Below are 23,568 nucleotides of genomic sequence, written 5' to 3' on the forward strand. Positions count from 1 at the left end.
TTGTTGAAGCACAATGCTAAATTGCCAGCTTCCTACAGCTACATAAACATCGACTGAACTACTAATGTTGCGCATGAGAGTAAAACTGCTATGACAGGAAATGCAACGTTTGCAGCGAGTTGCATGCAAACATCCGTAGTACTGGTGCTTTGGCATGTTTATTTGAATTTTTTTTTTTCTGATTAAGTGGCAGCATGCTTTCCATAGAATTCTGAAAGCATTAATGATATACGTGTCGCACTGCACAAATAATATAGTCGGATACAACTTAAGAAGGCAGCGGCATTTCCTCCTCAAAGGCGGATGAACACAAGCCTGCACCAATGGGCGCGCACTCGGGACTGACGTCATGAGCGGGACGGCCGGTGGCTCCGCCTTCGGAGAACATCGGCGCGTGCATGAGCGGGACTATTTCTTTAGTCGCGGAGGTGATCGACTGCCGCGCTTCGGTCGTCTCGCCGGGGCCTCTCCTGCCTTCTAAAGTTGTATCCTACTATAGTTAATATGATAACTAAAGCTTCCCTGTGGCAAAAACGAGACAACAGCCGCTGATGACTAGCACTGACCACGGCCGGTCTGGAAGCGCGCGCCTCCAGACCGGCCGTGCACTGACATGCAGAAGACTACAAAAGCAACACACTTTAGGACCACTTGTATAGAACTGTTTATTTTGGTAACAAAAATATATAAAAGATAACTTCCTTAATATTGTCACTCGACTTGGCAAGAGCATCAACTTTCACCATGGCAAATCGACGTTCTCCTGAAAGGGAAAGTAAAAATTTGTTTACCACAACAGAGAAACAAATGTTCAAGCGTATAGCGCGTGTAAATACTTGGTGAGTATCGGCTTTTGCTGTAAACATGCGGCTACAGGTGCGACACAGTACTAAAAAATGCGGAAACACCACAGTGATAGCGAAACCGAAATCGACAGCGCCATTTCAGAAGCGAACTTCCAGCGAAACCCCATCAACCCCATCGACAAGAGCATCGCGCAATGGCGGCCATTACATTTTTCGAGCCGCGTGCAAGGATGATGCAGCTGATACCGCCTGCGTAGGCTGAATTTCTCCTCGACATTACGCCTGAAAAAACCACCAGCCATGCTAGATCACAAGCAAATATTGTCGCGCCTTACGCAGCGCAAGCTGGAAATCGAGGCCGCCATCAGCGCGCAGCAGGAGATACTGAACGCCAACTCGGTCGGCATGGACGAACCCTTGGTCGACAACGAAGGCTATCCGCGTTCTGACATCGACGTCTACAAGGTGCGTCATGCGCGTCACCGCATCATCTGCCTGCTCAACGACCACAAGGCGATCATGAAGGATATTGAGAAGAGCCTGCACAACTACCATGCTCAGATGTCGCGAAACGCCGCCGAGAACGGTGGAGGTCCGGCGACGTCGTCTGCGCATCATGAGAACATCGCCGCCGCGGCGCCTGCGCAACCTTTCGCAGTCATCGGTAAGGTTGAGAACGGTTCGCCCGCTGACGTCGCAGGCCTCCACGCCGGCGACAAGATCGTGAAGTTTGGCTCCGTCAACTCGGGAAACTTCAAGGACGTGACTGACATTGCCTCCGTCGTGCAGCACAGTGTGGGCAGGCCCGTCAACGTGCTCGTGAAACGCAACGCGGACTCAGTGTCTCTGGTACTGACGCCCAAGCAGTGGCACGGCAAGGGACTGCTCGGATGCATGGTTCTCCCAATGTCGTGAAAAAAAAGAAAAGCACGCGTTGCGGTCGTGCTGAGTGATGGCGGAAGAAGGCTCCGAAGGAAACTCTGCGGTCTGGAAGCAACATGTACTGTACACTGCGTGTCGTCTTGATCAAGCGTGCGCAGTTTGTACACTTTATGAAATTAAAAGCGCAGCTGAACAGGCAACACGTGTCCTGAACTAAGAGCAAAAGCTCTCTGTTGTAGGCACTTTGTTTGTGTTCAGTGTAACCCAGCTTTCCGAAGTGAACAGTTATCGAGAAAGCTTTGCGAAGGAGCAATGCTAAGGATAGGATCAGCGCTTTTCGAGGACAATGATCGTATCAAATTGACGCAGTGGGCACTAATAAACATGGAGCTGAAGTGAAGCCATGAAAAAGAATCGGCTGCATTGCAACGCCATTACACCAAGCATGCCTACTGCAGTGCAGAATATGTGCAATGAGTGGGCGGTTTAAAGCTTCCCACCCATTACAAAAGGGCTCAGCCATAATTCATAATCGTCATGATCAGCCACAGCGTCAACACAGTTTGCAAAACTATGTGGGTGCACACATTGTCTTACAGATTTGTAGTGGGTACTTGGCAACCTTAGTTGCAGTAAGCACTTTAGGAGAGTTGCAACGCGCACAGACGTCCCTTCCCTCACGGCACGGTTGACGTGTCCATCGAGAAGCAAAGCACGGCAAGCAATTGTGAGAGCGATAATGCTATTGCGTTCCACTCCTAAAGGTGAAGCTTAAGCATCCTCCAAGTTTTAACACAAAAGTGTTTCATGCCAGGCGTGACATTAATACAAGGGTATACATGTGGCTCAGCCAGAATTTCAGAGGAAATATTTACTGCACTACCCGACATCGGAATTGAAAGGAGCCAGACTGAGAATGGAAAACCGCTAGTTGGTATGGCTTCATACTTTAGACTGTGCAGCACTCACAAAAAACGACGGATGAAAAAAGTGCACATGACAGCGCATGTTGCGTGCACTTCTTTCGTCCGTCATCATTTTTTGCGCAAACGCATAATGTATGCTTCCCAATTCGACAGTGACGGCACCACAATCTAGGAGCGGTGAAGCAAAGTATAGCTTCTCAGTCAGCATGGCGCAGACATGACCAAGTTGGGCCAGCGAGGCACAGACAAGCGGGAGGCACAACGCTCTCATGCCTTATAGGCCCGCGCTACGAACTGTGCCTTTCAAATTCATAAATCTAAGTGAGACGCAACCTTACTGGGTTGCCAAAGAAACTACGGAGTCGAATCAAAATGCTTGGCAGAGATTGATACCATGATGTGTATTCCCTCGAAACATTTGAAGACGACAAAGCTATCTTGGTTAGCTTAGAGACATTCTACAGAGTAAAATGTCCCAAACTTTTTTTTTACACACATATTTTCTTTTAAAATGTCACGTCTTAACCAAAATATAAGTGCAAACAGACAGATATGTAGAGTAGAGTATGTTACCTTCAGTACTGGTGTCGTGTAATCCTTGAGCTCTGGTGTCTGCAAGCAGGAAAAAGATGCGAAGGTTTCCTTGTTCAAGTCAAGCAAGGATGTTCTCCGAAAATTACACGAAGTGTTTTGAGGATTACAGTGGTACACTTCACAACAAGGGTAGTATGTGTTAATATTGCTGTGTTGTTAAATGTTGGTAAACTTCTCCAGAATCTCCCGAAAGCACACGGCCTCTTTAAACAAAACTTTGTACTCAAATGCCAACTTATCATAGTGGCTCAATGAGTAGAATCTGACTGTCATACTGTAGCTACAAAGACATGATGAGACTTACGGGACAAAATAAAGCACGTCTGTGCTCTCCAAGAAATTATATTCCATTCGAGCTCTATCCATTAAACTGCTTCATAACGTTGCTCCTACAAGGCACCTATTGAGAGAAACTTGCCTCTTCTGTGAAATCACAGAGGAGGCAAACATTACTGGCTAGTGCATTATCAAGGACGAACTGACATGACTGGCTAGTGCATCATACAAAACCTCTCAAAGTTGTACAGTACACTAGCCACTGCATTCATGGGTTGTTGCCAAGTTCTGTAGCCCTATCTACTTTCCGAACAGCAAGCGTGCGGAAGCAACCAGTGTAGATGTTTCTTTCCTCAATTACAATACCAAATAATTTATAAATGCATACGCGCGAAGCAGTGCCGTTTCCGGCACCAATTTCTTACAGCAAATAATTGAAGGCACATCAGCTAAGCAACCCCGCACCTAAATACAATCTTCATTATGGGGCCTTCATGGTTCAGGGCGGGCAAATGTCAACAGTGTTTTCCATAGTTAACAGATGCACATTCGATGCTGACTTGTGCTGATGTAATTACACAGTCATTATTTCTTGTTGTTGTTGCTTGTGACTTATTGCGCTAAACTTAAATGTGAAAAAATGTTCATACCTTCGATGTCGTGGGTCTGGATTCCTTGAACTAAAAAAAAGAAAGTTTAGATGTCAGCTTATCGTTTCAAAATTTTTCTGTGTTGCGAATGATTGGACAAGGCGTAATAATGCCTGTACGAAAACTGCATTGCCATAAGAATGTCACGTACCTTCATTGCACGTTCTTCGAAGTCAGGTGCCTGCACAAGGCAACAGACACATTTTGAATCCAGCATAAATAAAGTTTCAAAATTGAAAAAAATAGAAGTTTAAAATCCGACACAACACATATACCACAGCTTTCTGGCAGAGTCAAATCCTCATGCATACCTTTGGGGTTAACGGGCAGCTTCCCTTGAACTGCATAAGAAGAAAAAGACAATACAACTTGACTTTAGAGAGGGTTTGGCCTTTGTAGAAAGATCATGTTTTAAACTCATACACAAATCACTGGTAAAGATCCTTAAAGCCAATCTATGGCAGCATTATCTGCACTGAACAGAACGCGGCCAAGAATTTGAACACTATTTTTTTTTTTTTTTTTTACGCTAAGCCGAGATTAAACATATCCCAAGGCAAATGTGAGGCCAACAAAAAATGCTCTAACAAAAAGGGCTCTATCCTATGTACTGTATTTCCTGCAACTCCGGATTATTCTGCCGAAAGTGCAACCACAGAAGACTGCCGCAGATGGATAAAGTTATCAGAAGAAATCGAGCTTGGTGCAGTTTGCAGAGCAACCACAGCGACAGCTTAAAGGAACACTAAAGTGAAACAATGAATCTGTTTAGACTGATACATTGTACTCTGAGAACTGTAATTTCGTTACTTTCACCATCATAGGTTTATCAATAGAGGAGAAAAGCAAGGTCAAAGTTTCATTTTTAAATTTCGCGCTGAAATTCTACACGTGATGTCATGCATTTCCGAGCGTATTTTTCCTATTTTGGCGACATTGGCTCAACAAAATTTCCCAAAACTTAGTACATTAAGTTTATGGCACCCTCAGGGGACAATGTACTTCCTTTTTACTGGTTAGGAACCACGCAGGACCTAGTAGATGCCGTCAAAATATATGATGTCCCAACGTTTGGTGTGTGAATTTTAAGTTGGCGTCGCCACCCGCATTTTCTGTCAGTGACCGCTGTTAATTCTAGTCAGCTTTCCGTGACACTTTCACTTGCATTTAGAACACAAAATTTTGCATGGAGGTTGCTGGATATCCACACTTCTATTGCATGCTTTTAAAGAACCACTGACACTGCAATTTCAAACTCAAGGTGTTTGTGTTTTTCAATTCTCCTGCATACGTGGGCACCTCTTAGCACTTATTAGTGGTGAACGTTGCCTCGAACATAATTTAGTACGATTTTAAAGAAGGCATGAGTGCTCTCCGAGCCTGCAGCATCTTGCGACATCATCATCAATACGATGTGTTTCGCGACTTCTCCAGCTCTCAGCTACGTTTTGCCTCTTCGACTATTGTTGTCGATGTCAAAGATAGAAACGTCTGTGCGGAGGCTCCTTTCTTCTTTGTTCTCTTGTCGGGCCACTCGCGCTAGTGGTGTAGCCAGGCATCTTTTCTTTTTTTTATGATGAAACCTTTAGATGCCTCATTAAATGCGAAAAGTGACTGTCCGCGTCAACACGAGTGATGCAAATATCATCGGCATGTGATGACGTCATCATGACGTCGCAGGTCGCCCAAATTCGTGACGTCATCATGTCCTCACTATGAGGTCACATAATGTGACGTCATCACATGACATTGTCGCTTAATCAAAGGCACTGTTCCCGGAGGCACTGCGAAACCACGTAAGCTGCAGAAAGCTTCCAACACATTTAATCTTGGAAGCAGTAACAAAACTACATTGGGGGCAGAAAGCTTTTTGGGAGGGGGGGGGGGATCAATACAATTCACTGCAAAGAAAAAAAAAACGAAAAAGGATGGCTTTCGTCTTCAAGTCATCTTAGGCAAACGCATAAGGGACCGCGTGACTTTTTTTTTGTCTTCCGGAGAGGGCACGCCCTCTATCATGAAGTGGGGGGCTGGGCAGGCAGGTGAATGTTGTCACGTGTTGCTAGGTGTGATATGGTAGACAGAAATTTGGAAGAAGCCCGTGCCCAAAGCGCCAACCCGTGGTCCATGCACAGCTTTTCATGTACAAGTGCTCGCAACTGAACAAATTGTCCCAAAAATATGTTAGTGCATGATGTAACAGTGCCCATCAAGGGAGACTACACAGCAGCAGCCATACCCTTTCATTCTTCCCCACGTGTGACCCAAGTCCGAGAAGGTTAATGTCAATGTCCCCGAAGTTCGAGCGCACATATTCATAGGTCAGTCACAACGGCCACGTTTGAGAGGGCTAGTTTCTTGCGATTCGGGGCACGTGCTTTGAAGTGACACTAAAACTGATCATAGTTCAATGATGACAGCATTCATAGAAACCCCCATTGGAGCATTTGAGGTTTAATTCTGTGATTATCAGACACAGACCTACCGATTAAAGCATAGATTTCGCTAAGAAAAAATAGGCTGTCAAAGTGCTTTAAGGCTTTTTACATTATCTGAAAATTTCTTGGAGTTTGCCATTAAGGTTCACCACAATGTGCGTGCTGTGTGCATGGTGCTCACAATCTACATGCACTGACATGCACAATGATTTCATGCACACCAACAATGGCTTCCAGAATACTGAAACATGCAGCACCCAGCTAAGTTCCACAAAAACAAAACTAGCTTATTGGTTATTTGTCCTGAGAAGAACATTTTCTGAGGGGCTAGTTGATTCATTATTACAACTGAAATTTTACTCTATTTTAAAGAGAGGAACCGACATACAAGAAGATACATATAAGCAGTGAAATACCACAACCGCACATGCACACCTTTGAGGAAAGTTGAAATTGTATACACAGCATTGAAATCCACAGGTCCCATTGGTTGCATTTCACTAGCTCGGACAAAGGAGGGAATATGGCATGGATTTTAATGTCCTTTAGTTTCAATGGTCATTGAAAGTTAGTGTGTGGCTGCAGTACAAGCTGTACTTGTCTATTTTTATTGCAAGTAAGCCATGCATTGCTGAAATTTTTAAAAGGCTACAGTTGCCCGAAAATGTTGTCACCTTCCAATCTGTTTTCGTCCAGGTATCTTGGTTTTGTTCCTGCAGATTGGACAACAGGAAACTTAGTCCTGAGCGACACTGGCCGCAAATCATGGCAGATCGCATGAGTCAGAGTTTGCTGCAGTTACGCCACACGGCTGCCGAATGTTTCTTGTACAATAAGGGAACTGCAACGATACTACTGTCACACCACCTTGCGAGTGAGTTGTACAAAGTTAAAGTTGGTCACGGTGATCAGTGCTAATCTGGATGGAGCAACGGTGAATACGACCTAATTAGTGGCTTTTCTGTCAATATTACCTATTTCACTATGTGTTGTGCCCTTGTCTCCGCACTTGCAGACCAAGCAATCTCAGAGGAGCGACTCGGAAATCGCATAGCATGCTTCTCATTTTTAAATGAATAACATAGTGCAAACATTTCACTGGTTTCTGTATTGTTTCACTGTAAGAGTACAGGCGTGAACACTTTGAGAGCACGGAGCAAACTCTGGCATTGCTATGATGTAGATCACACCCTTGCCAGTGCGTATGGATGTTGTCAATGAAAATGGCCGTTCAGCACAAGTGGCAGTAGCGTTTAAGAACCTCAAAATTCTATAAAAAATAAGAAAGCTCTACAAGCTGATGCCAAAGAGAGTTGAAGGAGTCACCTGTCCAGCTGATTTTCCTGTAAGCTCAGGTGTCTTTGGAAGAGGCTGCAATTAAAAACGGTGCACAATCGTGAACAACACAGAAAGGCAAGACCGCCGACTCCGACTACAGATCAAATCTGTTGGCAAAGTTGGGCAGCATATAATTGTTTCAATCATCACCACTACGGAACAATATCAAAACCATCATGTTAAATTGCCATTATTTGAGGAGACTGTAAGCTATAATCTGTGCATTTGTAAAAGCCTTATGACAAGACAGTAGGGGGAGAGGAGTCAAAACAATGCTTTCTATGGGAATTCATTCAATAAATGAGCTTCACCTTCAATTAGGTTAATGATGAGCTCCCAGTAAACCAATGTGTGTGCACCCTTGACAGCAAGCCAAACACTGAAGGTCAGCTTGGCTTGGCCACTAGGACAACTACCAGAGTTTCCCTTTCAGAACCATTACAATTTCAGCCTGTATACTCTGTTCCATACATAGCACTCAATGCTGTGGAGGCTAACAAGACTTCATTCAGTAGATGTGTTCGCACCAGGAAATAGTTCATTCTTGTTTCGCACCCCCAATGTGATTTCTTTCAGTTTTATATGGAGTAATAAATTTCTGTTTTTGTGGCTTAGAAATAAACAACTGTTATATGGCTGTGAATATGTTGTTCTATAGTTCTTATCATTTCAGTGCCTTCGTTTCTTTGTTTTTCATTTGAAGCATCGCAACGCTTGACGTGCGTACCCTTGCTCTGCTCGCACAAGCACTTACAACGACGAAACACGGCTATGAGACGCACGGAGTTGTACATTTTGCTGACTGAACTTCTTGCGCAGCCTCCACAGCTTTGGCTGCTGTGTATGGAACGAAGTATACTGTAAACTCGAAGGCTTACTCGTTTCTTTCTCGGCACAGACATGCCACGAAAAACGCGAAAAGCAGCCATTTGGCACAGCATGCAGCAGCATTTATTCCCCGGTGCAGTTGGCACAGTATTGCCCATCATTCCATGACGTTTTGCTCACAATGAACTGCAAGATGAAGCGTCTAGTTGCCGCTACTATTCAGCTGAAAAAAATGTGCCACGGTGTTCTAGTGGTTATGGTGCTCGTTTGCTGACCCAAAGGTCGCGGGATCGAATCCTGGCTGCGGGAGCCGCATTTTCGATGGAGGCAAAAAAGCTTGAGGCCCGTCTACTTATATTTAGGTGCACGTTAAAGAACCCCAGGTGGTCAAAATTTCCGGAGCCTTCCACTATGGCGTCCCTTATAATCATATCATGGTTTTGGGACGTTAAACCCGAACAATTATTATATTCTTCCACTGAAAAAAAAAAGTTAGCGATGAAATTTATAATACCTGGATTCCACTAATGAAGGTGACGTCTGGTAGCGACCCCTTCAGTGACGGAAACCCAGGTGACTGCTCTGGCTTCTGCGAGGTTAGATGAGCCCATAAAAAACTAATAACAGCACAAGTATTGATAGCAGCAATACGCATGTGTAAATACTAAACGAATTGTTTAAAAGGGACTAGAAATTAGACTAACAGAGCTTTTCCTAAGATTTTTTTTATTTACTGCTGCCATAAGTTAGTTGTAACAGAAGAAAATGAAAACCTGATGACATGAAGTCACACTGGTCCCTACGTGTACAACTTTAAATGCACAAATCTTAAATGCATGAAACGAATTGAGAAGTGAACATGAAACTGGTGGGGTGACATGTTTACTCAGAACGGGTACCTGGTGAGCTGTGGAATGGTGGAAGTTGCATTAATTAAACAGCTATGTTTTCCCTTGGCTACTTTTGGTGTTGAAAATACAGAAAACACGTCTTAAAAATGTTTCAGTGCTTTTGTTTTTGTTTGATCCCACACTAAAAGCCTGCGATAGATTTCCAATATGCCTAAGTCAGTATTTTATTCGGTCATATAAAAGCATGTTTTTGCAATTTCACTATGGATTACCAATCTACCCAAGCACACATCCTGTTGTTTGTTAAAGCTTTTAACACTTTCCTGTCCGCGGGAAAATAGGCTAATTTTGGGTACTCTAGTAAATTTTTCTACTGCCACAGAATATTATCGATACTATAATATATAGCATGAACTTGTAGAACAAGGAATGCGCTTTCAAATGGCATTATATTTAAACAAACATTCCTAAAGAATTTTCCGAAAAAAAAAAACTTTAATAAAAAAATGTTGACAAAAACGAAAACACTGTAAAAACATCAATGGTGCTTTGCACCAATTGAACACAAACAAATTTCGAAATATACATTTTAACCACAAATTCCATATCCATTATCCCTGCAAATATAAGCATTCTCTCTCTAGTCGTTATTTAGATACAAAAGAAAACGTTCACCCTAGTGGCTATCATGCCACCGCGTAATGCAGTTACATGATGCAGTGAAGCACAAATTTGCGCAGCGTGTTTCGCAGAAAACGTTGAATTCCTGTGTTACTTTTTTGCTCAAGAGCAGTGTTGTACACGTTCCTCTAAAACAGGAATGAAAGCTCGTTCCTTCCGAATTTTGGAACGAGTTCCCGTTACAAGTTCCTTCCAGTTACATTTCGAAAATTGGAACGTGTCGTTACATTAACGTTACATTTCAATTTTAAACAAAATACAGTGCCGGTCAGTGCCGGATAATCCTGAGGCAAAATAAAGTAAACAATTTAAAGCTCACATCCAGCTACATATATTTTATGAATGTGACATCGTCGGCAACAGGTTATATGTAGACAAAAGGAGTAAAGAAACGTTCCTAGACGAATTCATTTAGAGACCATCGGCCATACTACAGACATGTCTAACTGCAACTTTCGTGCTCGTCCATTACAAGTGCAACACATGGGGCACTTTCCACGTCAGTCTTCAAAAGCACAGTCAGAATACTGCGCTTCAGATATTCAAATAGAAATTTCCACACATGCATCAATATAAACAAGTTTCTCTCACGGGAAACCGCATCAAAAGGAACAATACATAGACGTTGAATGAGTGCCGATTCAATGTTGCAGTGTGACAAGAAAATGTCCAGGATACATGTTTGCAACTTAGTAAAGTCCCTTGTTTGCACTCAGCAAGAGTTGCATCTTGATGTCGGTATCTGACAGACGAACCTGTTTTCTCATCAGCGCTACGTTGCCAATGTTGAAGAGCCGTTCCTTCAAGCACTTGAGGGTACTGCCGTGTTGTACACAAATAGGAACAAAGTCAACTGAGGTTATAAGAGCAAGGGCAGGCTCAACGGGTGCAACAACAATGTAGCGCTGGATGTACGCGTATCATTTATTGCGTGGCAGATGCTATCGGTGCGGCGGCTGTCGAACTGAACTACTATAATAAAAATTGTAGACCGATAGTCGCGGAGATAACTCGCAAGTTGATGGTGCCGCAGCAGTGACGAGCTTGGGGCAGCTGTGGGAGGCTGGGGGAAATGCAAGCCTTGTCCCAAGCGAGATGGATTATCTGGACTTTGCCCTGGCGGATCAAAACCTCATCACAATGGAGGAGCTCACGACCGATGAACTCGCCGCTAGTGTCTCCGAAAAGGGAACGGCCACAGATAGCAGTTCCTCGGACGGCGAAGGTGACGACATTGATGCGCCTCAGCCTGGGACAGCCGGAGCAGCTCTTGCAGCTGTCGACACGCTGCGTATGTACTTGTGCTCCGAACCGGGCAGTTGCGATCTGTTAGACAAGTTGAGCACCGTGTTCTGAAATGCGCGCTCGCGAAACGCATGCAAGGGACCCTTGATTGCTTTTTTCAGAAAGCGTAAATAAATATTTTTTTTCTTGGTCTGCATGTTTGATTTTTTTTAGAGTCCAGATATAGCGAAAAAGCAGTTATAGCGAAGTAATTTCAGATTCCCGCCAACTTTGTTATAACCGGGCTACACTGTATGGCAAAAGACGCTGTCTAGCATTGTTTGCACTTTGTGGAACAATCTTCCTGTCGAAACAAAACAAAGTAAACATTTTCCTGTTAACCTGAAATACTATTACAAAGACCTGTATTTCTGTTCAAATACGTTGTCAGCTACCTGCATTAGCAAAAAAATAAATAGTTCAGATTGCTATTTTGTACATGTATATTATGTGGAAATTTTTATGCATGGATCCAAACTAGCTTGATGCTAAGGATCCCAGGTGCTTCTCATGTATCTATCGATTTTTGTACCTTTTTGGCAAATAAAACTCAATTCAATTCAATTCAATCAATTCAATAGCTGGTAGTTCATCGCAGCAGGCACAGCTCTCACCTTAGGCAGAGGTGCTGCAGCGCCTTCATCGGGTGATCCGGATGCCGCTTCTGGCTTCGCTGCCTTCAGAGACACCAGTTGCTTGGAATTCATCAAGGTTATCGTGTCGTTGCTGGAGATTTCTTCAAGGTACTTGTCCAGGTTGGAGCTGGTCTGGAAGCGGCCTGCGCAGCCAAAATCGCGACACCAGATGGATATTTTGGTCACAGACACTCAGAGCAATGGGTCTAACCAACACAGGTGGTAACCTATCTGATCGTACTTGAAATGTTGGCAATCTGCGTTGCCGGCTTTACCACGACATTGAACTGTCAAACAAATTAAATGCTAAACGTGCTACGTATGTAAACAAAAAGACAAAATATGAAGCAAGAAAGCAATTATCGGGATTCTAAGAATGCCGATAATTGGCCTCTACGCAGTACCAGTGCATAGGAAACCATACAACCGGAAACCATACGAACCGAGCATTGTTTGTCCACTTTAGATTGTAGCATCACTATTGTCACTAGTAATTATAACGTCGAACATCTCACGTGGTTTGAGTCACGAGCCACACGGACAGTACTTTAGCTCTCAAATGAACTGGTCAACGCATCCGCCACTACACTGACCACTTCAAATCTTCCTAGTAAAATTGTGGATGATGGCACACCATGTTGGCCACCTTCACATCGTTGCATAGGAAACCATACAACCGGAAACCATACGAACCGAGCATTGTTTGTCCACTTTATATTGTAGCATCATTATTGTCACTAGTAATTATAACGTCGAACATCTCACGTGGTTTGAGTCACGAGCCACACGGACAGTACTTTAGCTCTCAAATGAACTGGTCAACACATCCGCCACTACACTGACCACTTCAAATCTTCCTAGTAAAATTGTGGATGATGGCACACCATGTTGGCCACCTTCACATCGTTTCTCACAATGTATTTATTAGTGCACAAAGACCTAAACAAGCACCACAAACATTTATTTACACGATCCACACGGTTATAGGTCCCAAAATAAACCTACAGCTAATGAGATTCAGCATTCATGAGGCAGTCTGGATTAATTTCGAGCTCTTGGTGCTCTTTAACAAGCACACACATCAGTGCGCACGAGTACTTTCGCGTACCACATTGGCGCAGGTGTAGCCACCACGGCAGGAAATCGGATCTGCGACCTCACCATCACAAATGATAAAATCACTTGGTTTAACATCCCAAAGTAACGTGGTATGCTACAAGCTATGCCGCACTGTAGGGCTCCAAAATGATTTTGACCTACAAGGGTACTTCCAGAATTCACTAAAAGCAATTATTAAATCAGTTGTCGCTGATAAGGTATACTTTCAAAATTTTATTTTAATCCGTTTTGCCTGAATCGGTCAATTAGTAAAAAAAAAAAGCAGAACTGAGATCAATGTCCCAATTCTTGAATTTCATTCCAAGACACCAGCATGACGTCCCAGATTCTTATTTCAGCGGCTTTAATTTAGTATGAGAACATATCTATAATGGTAGTGCGAGCTAGTGTGTGAGCAGCATTTCCATCTGTATATTGTTGTTGTTGTTTTTTTTTCGCTTTTTCTGGCTTATCAAACTTTCTCTTACGCTAAAGGTGGCTTGTTTAAAAGTGGCTTGTTCACTCTAAAAGTGGCTTGCTTCAAAAAACGTGATTTACAAATAGTGCTCAAGTAATTTTTTCTCTTCAGTTGTCTCTCTTTTATGTCGGCCCAAATCACAGTCGACAGGTATATTCCACAAACTTAATCCCATCGGAATAGTACAGTCGCTGCAGCTGGGAATCGAACCCACAGCCTCCCGATCACCAGCGGAACACAAGGCCACCAAGCCATTTCAGTCCCGAAGCCACCAAGTGCTTCGAGACTGAAGTTTAGGAGCACCTTTAGCTTTCACAGCAGTCAAGCCACAGACAGGTGAACCAACTTACGAGGCGGAGACCGGCTCGTGGGCTTTGAGCTGCAAGGTTGCTGCAATGACCTAGGCAATTGTGAACGCACTTGGCTTGGCATGTGCCTGAATATAGAAGCAAGAGAAGAAAGGTTACACAGCAGCACACAAGTCGTGCGCTGAACACACGAGCTAGCTCACGCATGTGTAACCAGCTTGACAGAGTCCCGCAATAATTCTATAATATTGTAAGTAGGGCTGCCTGATCGCCAAGAAGTGTGCTCATTAAAACCAGAGGCAAATATATTACTGAAAAAGCAGCAAAGTGTTTATGGCTACACTCGAATGACCAGCGATGTTTTCTCTTCTCGAAATTCTCAACTACTTTACGCACGTTTAAGAAGCGCAAACCGGACGTGGACAAAAAGGAGCATAGCATAGACACACAGGCACTATACAAAGATGTTACTACACGTGTAGTGCCTGCACAACACACATAGCTGCTACACAAGTAGCGCCTGCATTTGTGTGTTATGTGCATATTCGTCCGTTTCCAGTTCATGCTCTTTAACCCTTTGACACGCTATGTACACAATTGTGTACACCACTTGTTTTTGTCATTTGTAACGACTAGGGGCTCAGAGAGAGCAAGTTACATTGAGGTTTGGATGAAATGAACCTCCTGCGTAATAAATTTGTCTTCATTTACCTTAATTTTGCAGTGTACTGTTGTATATATGATCAGTTTGCTGAAGGCACTACACTGTTTGGACATACCCAAAAACAAATTTGCACTATATTTCTGGCGTAAGATTTCATTCTATTAATGCGAAAATGGAGCATGAATGACTTCACAATAAATCGATATTTAATTACAATTGAATTCCAAATCATTACTACAACGCACACAAATTAACGCATTATGACATTATTTTTGTTACAATATAACATCGAGTGCCTTGACATAAAGTTGCATTCATTTGACGCATTTACACACAGTCCTTCATAGGTAGCATCTGAAAGGGTTAAACGTAATCGACGCACCTAAGCAGCCACTATGTTGGACTAGCTTTAGCGCTTACTGCAAGTGCAGTGACAAACATGATCGCTGCTGGCAAATTTTCTTACATCAGGGGGGAACATTGCGACAGAAAGTGCTGTGGCACCATATCATTTAACTTACGCCTGCGACGATCCAGCGGCCGCTTTGCTGAAAGCAGGCTCTAACTTTGTCACAACCCGTGTCCTAAAGGCAAACCATCAAGGAACAAATGCAGAAAGAAAGAAAAGCAGCAAAAGCAACACATGTGTACGAAGCTATCAAGAGATCCATTTACTACCTGCTGTGAATTAGAAATACGTATTGTGTCAATCATACAGAAGCAACAGATAATGAAGCCAAGGAAAGCGTAGGGGAAGTTATTTGTAGCTTTTAATTAAAATGCAGTAGTAATTATGACATAAAAAGAAATTAATGTGAACAATGTTCTTGCCGCAAGTAGTAGCCGAGTCCGTAATCTCTGAATCACATGTGCAGTGCACTATTATTGTGCTACAGCAGGAAGCTGTTTTAACAGGAAAGTGTTTTATGCCGGGGTCCACTACGGCTCTACTGACGTATTTCCATCACGCATATGACGTTGTAAAATGTAAAGACTAACAGTTGGCAAAGAGAAAAACCAGAAGAAGTTCCGTCACCGGGAGTCGAACTTACGACCCCTCGCTCCACAGCGTGGAGCGCGATACAATTCGGCCACAAACAGCACGTTCTTTGCCATGCTAACGGCAAGCTATTTATATACACCATTTACCGATGGCGATACTCAGAGATCGATGGCACTTCAGCCTGTTTTCGTTATCACTAGCGAGATGGCGCGAAGGGCTCGAAGAGCGCGCTTTAAAGGTCGTCGCCCCACGCGGATGAGCGTGCGCCTCTACTGGGCGTGGTCACTCGTTTGCGGGCTTATCTCGTGATGGCAGTGGTGTGTACGTCTTGCGCTCTCACTGCAAGTTTGCGTTCAGAGCACAAAGGTCACTTCGCTCACCACAGCGGCCGCTTTTGCGAAAGGAGCGCACTGCTCACACAGAAATAAGTTACAACTGTGATAGTTTGCGCTCACCCTGTGCATGTTCGTTCCGTGCGCCCTTTCTGCTTGAGCAGCGCATTGCAACTTTCGAGCTGCTTGCCGTTCTTCGCGTGACATTACAATTTGATGCTGTAGCATTCATTCCTTCGCGCTTGGGGCAAAAGAATGCACAACAAACGCTCAATTATTTGTGCAATGGCGCTACATTGTACGGGAATGCTTTAGGAGCAGATAGCTGACCAATGAACTATTGTGTGCCACTACTTAAAAGGCGTCACACCTGCCAGTCTTGAGACCTCCAATACGAAATGAACGAGAAGAAGAACTGATCAGGTATCACCGTCAGCTAGTTTTTCGGTACATTTTAATTTTCATTTGTCTTACATTTAGTACACTTTCATTAGAAACTACAAGTAACGTCCCCTACGGTTTCCTTGATTATCTGTCAGCTTCATATTGCCGCATGGTTTTGTGAGCACCAATGGGTAGAAGAGGACATAGAAGTTCGCACTGAGCCGCTTCTTGGCCTAACCAGCCCAACGCGCAGAACAACACAAGGTTCTCGTCATAATTGGACAAGATTGGTGGAGGCGCCAGTTGCGATTCAATCAGCACACGCTGGTTTGGACATCGACGGTCGCCGGGCACCCACGCGGAAGTCTGATCTCTGGCGTACGTCGGACAGAAGACCTCTCTGCTACCATGGCGGTGAGGCCGGTCACATCTACCGCAAATGCCCGTACCGACAGCTGGGACTGCGCGGTTTCGCCATTAATTCGCCTCGTCCCCAAGTTGGTCAGAGGCCAAGGGAAATTGAAGAATACCTCGCCCAGCAACGTGTACCATTCGCACGACGTCAATCGCGGTCACCATCTCCACGGCGACCCGCAGCCATTGGGCCACGTTTCGGGGCGACGGCACGGGGACGCTCCCCAAGCCCTCGTCGGGAAAACTGAAGGCAGCGACCTTCGGGGGCGAGGTCGCTGGGACTCAAAGTGCGGAAGACCTCCCATCGACGCTTGCGCGAAACGCCGAGGACATTAAATCCCCGTTTGAGTGCAGTGCCAGAGAAACGCTGGAATCTACATCTGAACGCAGTGACCGAGTCTCGCTCGACATTCCTGTGCTGATAGACGGTCGTCAGGTCAGCGCATTGGTGGATACGGGTGCAGACTATTCAATTATTAGCGGAAAATTGGCCACTAGTCTTAAGAAAGTGATGACGCCTTGGACTGGAACACGTATTCGCACAGCTGGAGGACATGTTGTTACACCATTGGGTCGCTGTACCGCAAGAGTGAAAATCCGTGCGTCAACATTTGTGGTGACCTGCCTCGTCCTCCGCGACTGTTCTCGTCAGCTCATCCTTGGCATGGACTTCCTTCGCGAGAACGGCGCGATTATCAATCTCCGTGAACGAATGGTGACCTTCTCGACGCAGCGCGCAACAGATCGAGACGCTGATAGCTGTTGTAGACCTGCGCTGCATGTTGCTGACGAAAGCGTGACGCTGCCACCACGAGCGACTGCTTTCATAGAGGTCACTTGTGAAGATCTCCGAGACGGTGACGCAGTCGCCGAGAGCAACCTATCACTCTTGCTGCTTCAAGGTGTGTGTGCAGCCCGAAGTCTTCTGCGTGTTCGTGACGGACGGTCACAGATACTTGTGACGAATTTCAACTTCGAACACCGGCATCTTTTCCGCGGCACCACCGTGGCCTATGGAGACCCTGTAGCTGACGTCACGGAGTGCTTCGCGTCCGAGGAAATGAATGATGGTGACAGGTTTCTGAACCACATCGACGTCAATTCGAAGCTTTCGGACGAGAAGAAGGCCGCACTTCACAACCTTTTGAAGGAATTTCAATCTTGCTTCGCCTCCTCGTCTCGAGTCGGTCAAACGCCCCTCACGAAGCACCGAATTATTACCGACGATGACGTTCGCCCAATCAGACAGCAACCTTACCGTGTCTCTGCTAAAGAACGCGAAGCTATACAGACACAGGTAAAGGAGATGCTCGACGATGGTGTTATTCAGCCGTCCAGCAGCCCGTGGTCCTCGCCAGTCGTTTTAGTTAAGAAGAAAGACGGAACGCTCCGATTCTGCATTGATTACAGGAAACTCAATAGCGTCACAAAGAAAGACGTTTACCCGCTTCCACGAGTCGACGACTCTCTCGACAGGTTGCGACACGTCAAGTATTTTTCATCGATCGATTTAAAGAGCGGCTATTGGCAGATAGAGGTTGATGAGCGAGACCGAGAAAAGACAGCGTTTGTAACTCCAGATGGGCTTTATGAATTCAGAGTTCTTCCTTTCGGCCTCTGTTCTGCTCCAGCCACTTTCCAGCGGATGATGGATACCGTTCTCGCTGGCTTGAAGTGGCAAAGCTGCCTTGTATACCTCGACGATGTGGTCATCTTCTCTGAGAGCTTCGAAGAACATCTCAAACGCCTAAGAATGGTTCTGGAAGCCATTCGTTCTGCTGAACTCACGCTAAGACCCCAGAAGTGCCATTTCGGGTATGAAGAGCTGAAATTCCTGGGACATGTCGTGAGTGCGGATGGAGTTCGGCCCGATCCAGAGAAAACTGCAGCCGTCGCCGCCTTCCCTGTTCCGTCAGACAAGAAAGCAGTGCGACGTTTCCTCGGCTTGTGCGCGTATTATCGCCGATTCATTGCCAACTTCTCGAAGATAGCCGAACCGCTCACGCGACTCACCCGAGATGATGTACCCTTTGCCTGGACTACAGAACAAGAGGCAGCTTTCGCAGAGTTATGGCAGCGAATGCAAACAGCACCTGTTCTAGCCCATTTTGACGAGGACGCTGCTACTGAAGTACACACAGATGCCAGCAACGTCGGACTTGGCGCCGTCCTTGTACAACGACACGGCGGCGCTGAGTATGTCATCGCTTACGCCAGTCGTACACTCTCCCGAGCCGAGGCCAACTACTCTACTTCAGAAAAGGAATGCCTCACAGTCGTGTGGGCGACGGCAAAGTTCCGACCTTACCTTTACGGCCGTCCCTTCAAAGTGGTGACTGATCACCACTCGCTGTGCTGGCTGGCCAACCTCAGAGATCCGTCTGGCCGTCTCGCTCGATGGAGCTTGCGCTTGCAGGAGTTCGACATCACGATTGTGTACAGGTCTGGGCGCAAACACGAAGATGCTGACGCGCTTTCTCGAGCACCTGTGGGGCATCCCGATATGGACTTAGAGGAGGCCGATGCTTTTCTCGGAGCAGTCAGTGATTCTGACTTCATGTCAAGACAGCGAGCAGATCAAGAATTACGCCCTGTTATCGATTCCTTAGAAGGCCGAAACTCCCACGTTCCTCGACACATTGCGCGCGGGCTGTCATCATTTTGTCTTAGAAGGGGCATCCTTTACAAGAAAAACGCGCGAGGTAGTGACAAAGCCTTTCTCCTCGTTGTCCCAGCCGACATGCGTGATGACGTCCTCCTTGCGTGCCACGACGAGCCCACGTCAGGACACTTGGGCTACTCGCGGACTCTTGCCAGGGTGCGCCAGCAGTACTACTGGCCACGACTATCGGCTAGCGTACACCGCTACGTGCAAGGCTGCCGCGAGTGCCAGCGTCGCAAGACGCCCCCTGTGAAACCCGCGGGCCTTCTCCACCCGATTACACCACCGCGGACTCCATTCGACCTTGTGGGAATGGACCTTCTAGGACCCTTCCCTTTGTCGTTCACCGGAAACAAATGGATTATAGTGGCGACTGATTACTTGATCCGTTATGCCGAGACAAAGGCGTTACCCCGCGGCACGGCGTCTGAAGTCGCGAAGTTCTTCGTGCACCACATCATCCTGCGGCATGGCGCGCCGTCATGTGTGATTACGGACAGAGGGACGTCATTTACGGCACAAATGATGGAAGACATTTTTAAACTGAGCTGCACAAGTCACCGAAAAACAACAGCTTACCATCCACAAACAAATGGACTGACGGAAAGACTTAACAAGACCATAGCGGACATGCTGTCAATGTACGTGGACGTACAACACAAAACCTGGGACGAGATTCTTCCATACATCACGTTTGCTTATAATACGGCAACGCAAGAAACAACGCGATTTCCGCCTTTCCGACTTGTTTACGGACGCAACGTGCAAACCATGCTCGATGCTATGCTTCCGTGCGATAACAGCGATGAACTTGCCCCAGACGCCGAACAATACACCCAGTACGCCGAAGAAGCTCGTCAAGTGGCTCGCGTAAACATCAGTCACCAGCAAGACGCAGATGCGCGACGTTACAACCTTCGCCGTCGAAACGTCGCGTACCACCCTGGCGACCGAGTGTGGGTGTGGACACCTGTCCGACGACCAGGCTTGTCTGAAAAACTTCTGAGCCGCTATTTCGGACCATACAAGGTTCTCCGACGTGTCAGTGACCTCACCTATGAAGTATTTCCTGACGGCGCAGTGTCTTCACGTCGACAACTTCGGCCCGAAACCGTGCACGTCGTGCGACTCAAGCCGTACTACACACAGTAGCCCTTGTGCTTTCGCGCTACTTCTGTTACCATGTGACTCCTGTGGTTGTTTTCTTTGTATTTTCCTGTTTGCACATGGCGCAAGTGTCGGTGCGTCATCTTATTTTCCCTGCGGTTACTGGTACTCAGGATCTGGTTGTCTGCGTCTGTGCGTGTTCTAGTTATTCTTTTTCTTTTGAAAGCATCGAGTCGATGCTTTTCAAAGGGGGGACTAATGCCGCATGGTTTTGTGAGCACCAATGGGTAGAAGAGGACATAGAAGTTCGCACTGAGCCGCTTCTTGGCCTAACCAGCCCAACGCGCAGAACAACACAAGGTTCTCGTCATAAGTGTGACAATATGGTTGTGTCTAAACAGAAACAGGCCCCCTGATCAAGTCCTTTTCTTATTCATGTTTCGTTATTGTTGAAATTCGACACTGTACACTCACACAAATTTTGTGAATAGGCACAGACGACAAGCCTGTGATACTTGTAAATTCGTGGTGGAAATAACGCAACAAATTGGCAGGTATCAAGATGTAGCGAAGAGCGGTCCCATTAAAGGTTTAAAAAAAAAAGATAATCAAAATTTTAAGGATACAGAGAGCATGGGGAATCTTCCAGAGTGTCGTCAGCAGCCTCTTGAACTGTGTCTTGGTCACTTTGCAGAGAGAGGTTTTGGAGAGCTGCAATAAAATGAGCATTCAAGAAATTCGCAGAAAAACAAAAAGAAAACTGTGTATGCATAGGTGAAAAGCTGCAGATCTAACACAAGACTGCTTCTAGCACAGTTTGCACATAGATTCACACATGTTTCGGTTCTAACGTGATAACAAGAGTGGTTGTTTCGCCTTATTGGGGAAAGATTTTTCATATGTGGCATTTTATGTGCCAGGACCATGGCGCTATAATGAGGCATGTCGTACAGGAGGCCATCAGATTAATTTTGACGACCCGGGTTTGAGGACCTGGGCACTGCACCTAAAATGTACTGGCCGAGTTCTGAATTACAATGCGTTCCTTTCTAAAGTTGAGATGTGCAAACAAAATCTACCAAACTTACAAGCTCAAAATAAAAGCAGATAGCAGAGATTGGCCTACCCGTTTGCATTTCACTCACCTAGCAAGGCGGTTCGCTGTTTTCAATCAAAATGTGGCTTACAATTTATGGTAATGGAACGTTTCTGCCCATTGTGCCCATACTACCGTAACCCGCACGAGCCGTTATGCTGACAACTGAAAACTACAGTGACTGCTGCAGATAACACAGCTAAGCTGAGAGTATGGTGAAATCGGGAGTTTCGTCTGAGAAATAAATGGTTTTGCCCTGATGCAGAAATGCAATGTAAGGCTGTGCTTTGTATAGGCCGTTGAGCGGTGTTCCTTGTGTAAGATGCATGCAAAATGAAATTGTAATGCATAATTTTGTAATGCATACCTAAAGCAGAACTTTCATAAAACACTTCCCAACGATCTATGGGTAGTGAAGTTAGTTGCTAAAACTTGCACATGATGCATAAATTGCTGATGCAGAAGTGTGATGCAACTACGATATGAATGAAGAAACGTGGCTGTCTGTTGAGCTTGATGCCTATGGTGTTTTTTATGTCTGTAACTTCTGTTTCTCTAATGTAGCAGTTTTTTTCTTAACAGTCTGTTTGTTTCTGGATTGGAATTAACTGTTTTTCCTCACAGGAAATGTTTGCAAACACTCACCAGGCAAGAGATGATCAGGCACTTTGAGCCCAAGAGGTACAAGCTTCTGCAACGTCTCTCTGTTGTCGCAGTCCGTCTGTTTCAAGCACTCTGTCAGTTCCTGAATTGACACTAATTTCTCCTTCACGACATTTTCGAGTCTAAGTGCAATCAGCTTTAGCTCGGCCTGAAACAAAATAATTCAAGAGATGGTAGTATAGTGCTCTATGCAAAGTTGAAAAATACCAAGAGCACTGTGCAAAGACAGACTAGAGGTTAACTATTGCAACATAGCGTGGCTTTTGATATATTGGCCATACAGAATAACTAGTGAGTAACTTGCTGGATCGCAGCGAATGTGTGACAATGCCATGCTGTTGTGAATGGCGCCATGATAGATTCTAAAATAACTGGCCACACCTAGAAAGGAGAGCTGAGAAAAAAGATTCGTGTCATCATGAAGGCATACGAAAAGTCACAGAGTTACTGTCTGCAGGAGTTGTTTTTCGGGATAGGCGAACATACAGGTCGCATTCGTAAGCACCAGTAAACGACCAAAGCCCGAGCGGTTTGACAACTGTAAACAAACGGAAAGCACCAACCAACTAACGCATACGTGATGGTTAGCTCCGAAATTCTAATATGTTAGAACACAGTGCGTCAGAAAATACGGCAGTGCTTGCGAACTCCACGGAAGGTCTTTCAAATACCCACCTCAATAAGTGTCGCCTGCTCGGAAACTTTCGTAGCAGCCTTCGTGGAAGCCAATTTGGTTTCAAGAAGACCAGGGAGTCCCTCCAGACAGTTGGCGGCGTTGGGGATTTCGACGTCTAGCCGAGCAGCAACTTCTTTCAGTGCTGCGAACGGTTGGTCCGTAGCGCCGTCCATACCTAACAAGAAATGAACGATGAAGCAGGGCCAAACGAAATGTGCAACGAAGAACTGAAAGGCCGATTTCGTAGCGCGATCACCTACCGCAAACAGGCAAGCCAAATCTACCGCCGCCGGAACCGTGGCCGGAACGTAATCGAAAATCGCAAACGAAAAGTCCACCAATCAGAGCTCGTTTCGCGCGCATACGTCACACTACCGCTCCACTCGCATCCGCTCCGAAGCATCTCTCCCTGATCTCTCCCATTGATCTCCATCAGTACAATACCAATATCCAACAAACTTGTCGCATAATTTCCTTTTTTTTTTAAGCCATTC

General features: G+C 45.5%; 2 protein-coding genes across 2 annotated transcripts; one reads left to right on the top strand and one right to left on the bottom strand.

Annotated features, from left to right (window-relative positions):
* Positions 1–649: 649 nt before the first annotated feature.
* LOC119396344 (uncharacterized) lies at positions 650–23,478 on the bottom strand. Its single transcript, XM_037663528.2, has 14 exons — positions 23,335–23,478; positions 23,074–23,249; positions 22,381–22,546; positions 21,266–21,350; positions 15,259–15,321; positions 14,116–14,201; positions 12,169–12,332; positions 9,253–9,327; positions 7,899–7,943; positions 4,446–4,475; positions 4,286–4,315; positions 4,135–4,164; positions 3,188–3,226; positions 650–763 (listed from the first exon to the last, which is right to left on the bottom strand). The coding sequence occupies exons 1-14, from the start codon at positions 23,435–23,437 to the stop codon at positions 740–742; spliced, it is 1,116 nt and encodes a 371-aa protein (XP_037519456.1). The 5' UTR covers positions 23,438–23,478; the 3' UTR covers positions 650–739.
* LOC119396347 (26S proteasome non-ATPase regulatory subunit 9) lies at positions 996–1,882 on the top strand. The gene has a single exon (XM_037663531.2). It carries the CDS (start codon positions 1,107–1,109, stop codon positions 1,719–1,721), a length of 615 nt encoding a protein of 204 aa, XP_037519459.1. The 5' UTR covers positions 996–1,106; the 3' UTR covers positions 1,722–1,882.
* Positions 23,479–23,568: the final 90 nt, after the last annotated feature.

This window comes from Rhipicephalus sanguineus, chromosome 6, assembly GCF_013339695.2.
Source record: "Rhipicephalus sanguineus isolate Rsan-2018 chromosome 6, BIME_Rsan_1.4, whole genome shotgun sequence".
In the NCBI taxonomy this organism is placed as follows: Eukaryota; Metazoa; Arthropoda; class Arachnida; order Ixodida; family Ixodidae; genus Rhipicephalus; species Rhipicephalus sanguineus.

What these genes read in the sequence shown, in the direction of transcription:
- LOC119396347 (XM_037663531.2), top strand. Translation starts at nt 1,107, where the DNA reads ATGCTAGATCACAAGCAAATATTGTCGCGCCTTACGCAGCGCAAGCTG.
- LOC119396344 (XM_037663528.2), bottom strand. Translation starts at nt 23,437, where the DNA reads ATGCGCGCGAAACGAGCTCTGATTGGTGGACTTTTCGTTTGCGATTTT. An exon ending in GCCGCTGGATCGTCGCAGGC is followed by an intron (nt 14,202 to 15,258) that starts GTAAGTTAAATG and finishes TTCTATATTCAG; the next exon opens with GCACATGCCAAGCCAAGTGC. An exon ending in TCGAAGAACGTGCAATGAAG is followed by an intron (nt 4,165 to 4,285) that starts GTACGTGACATT and finishes TCTTTTTTTTAG; the next exon opens with TTCAAGGAATCCAGACCCAC.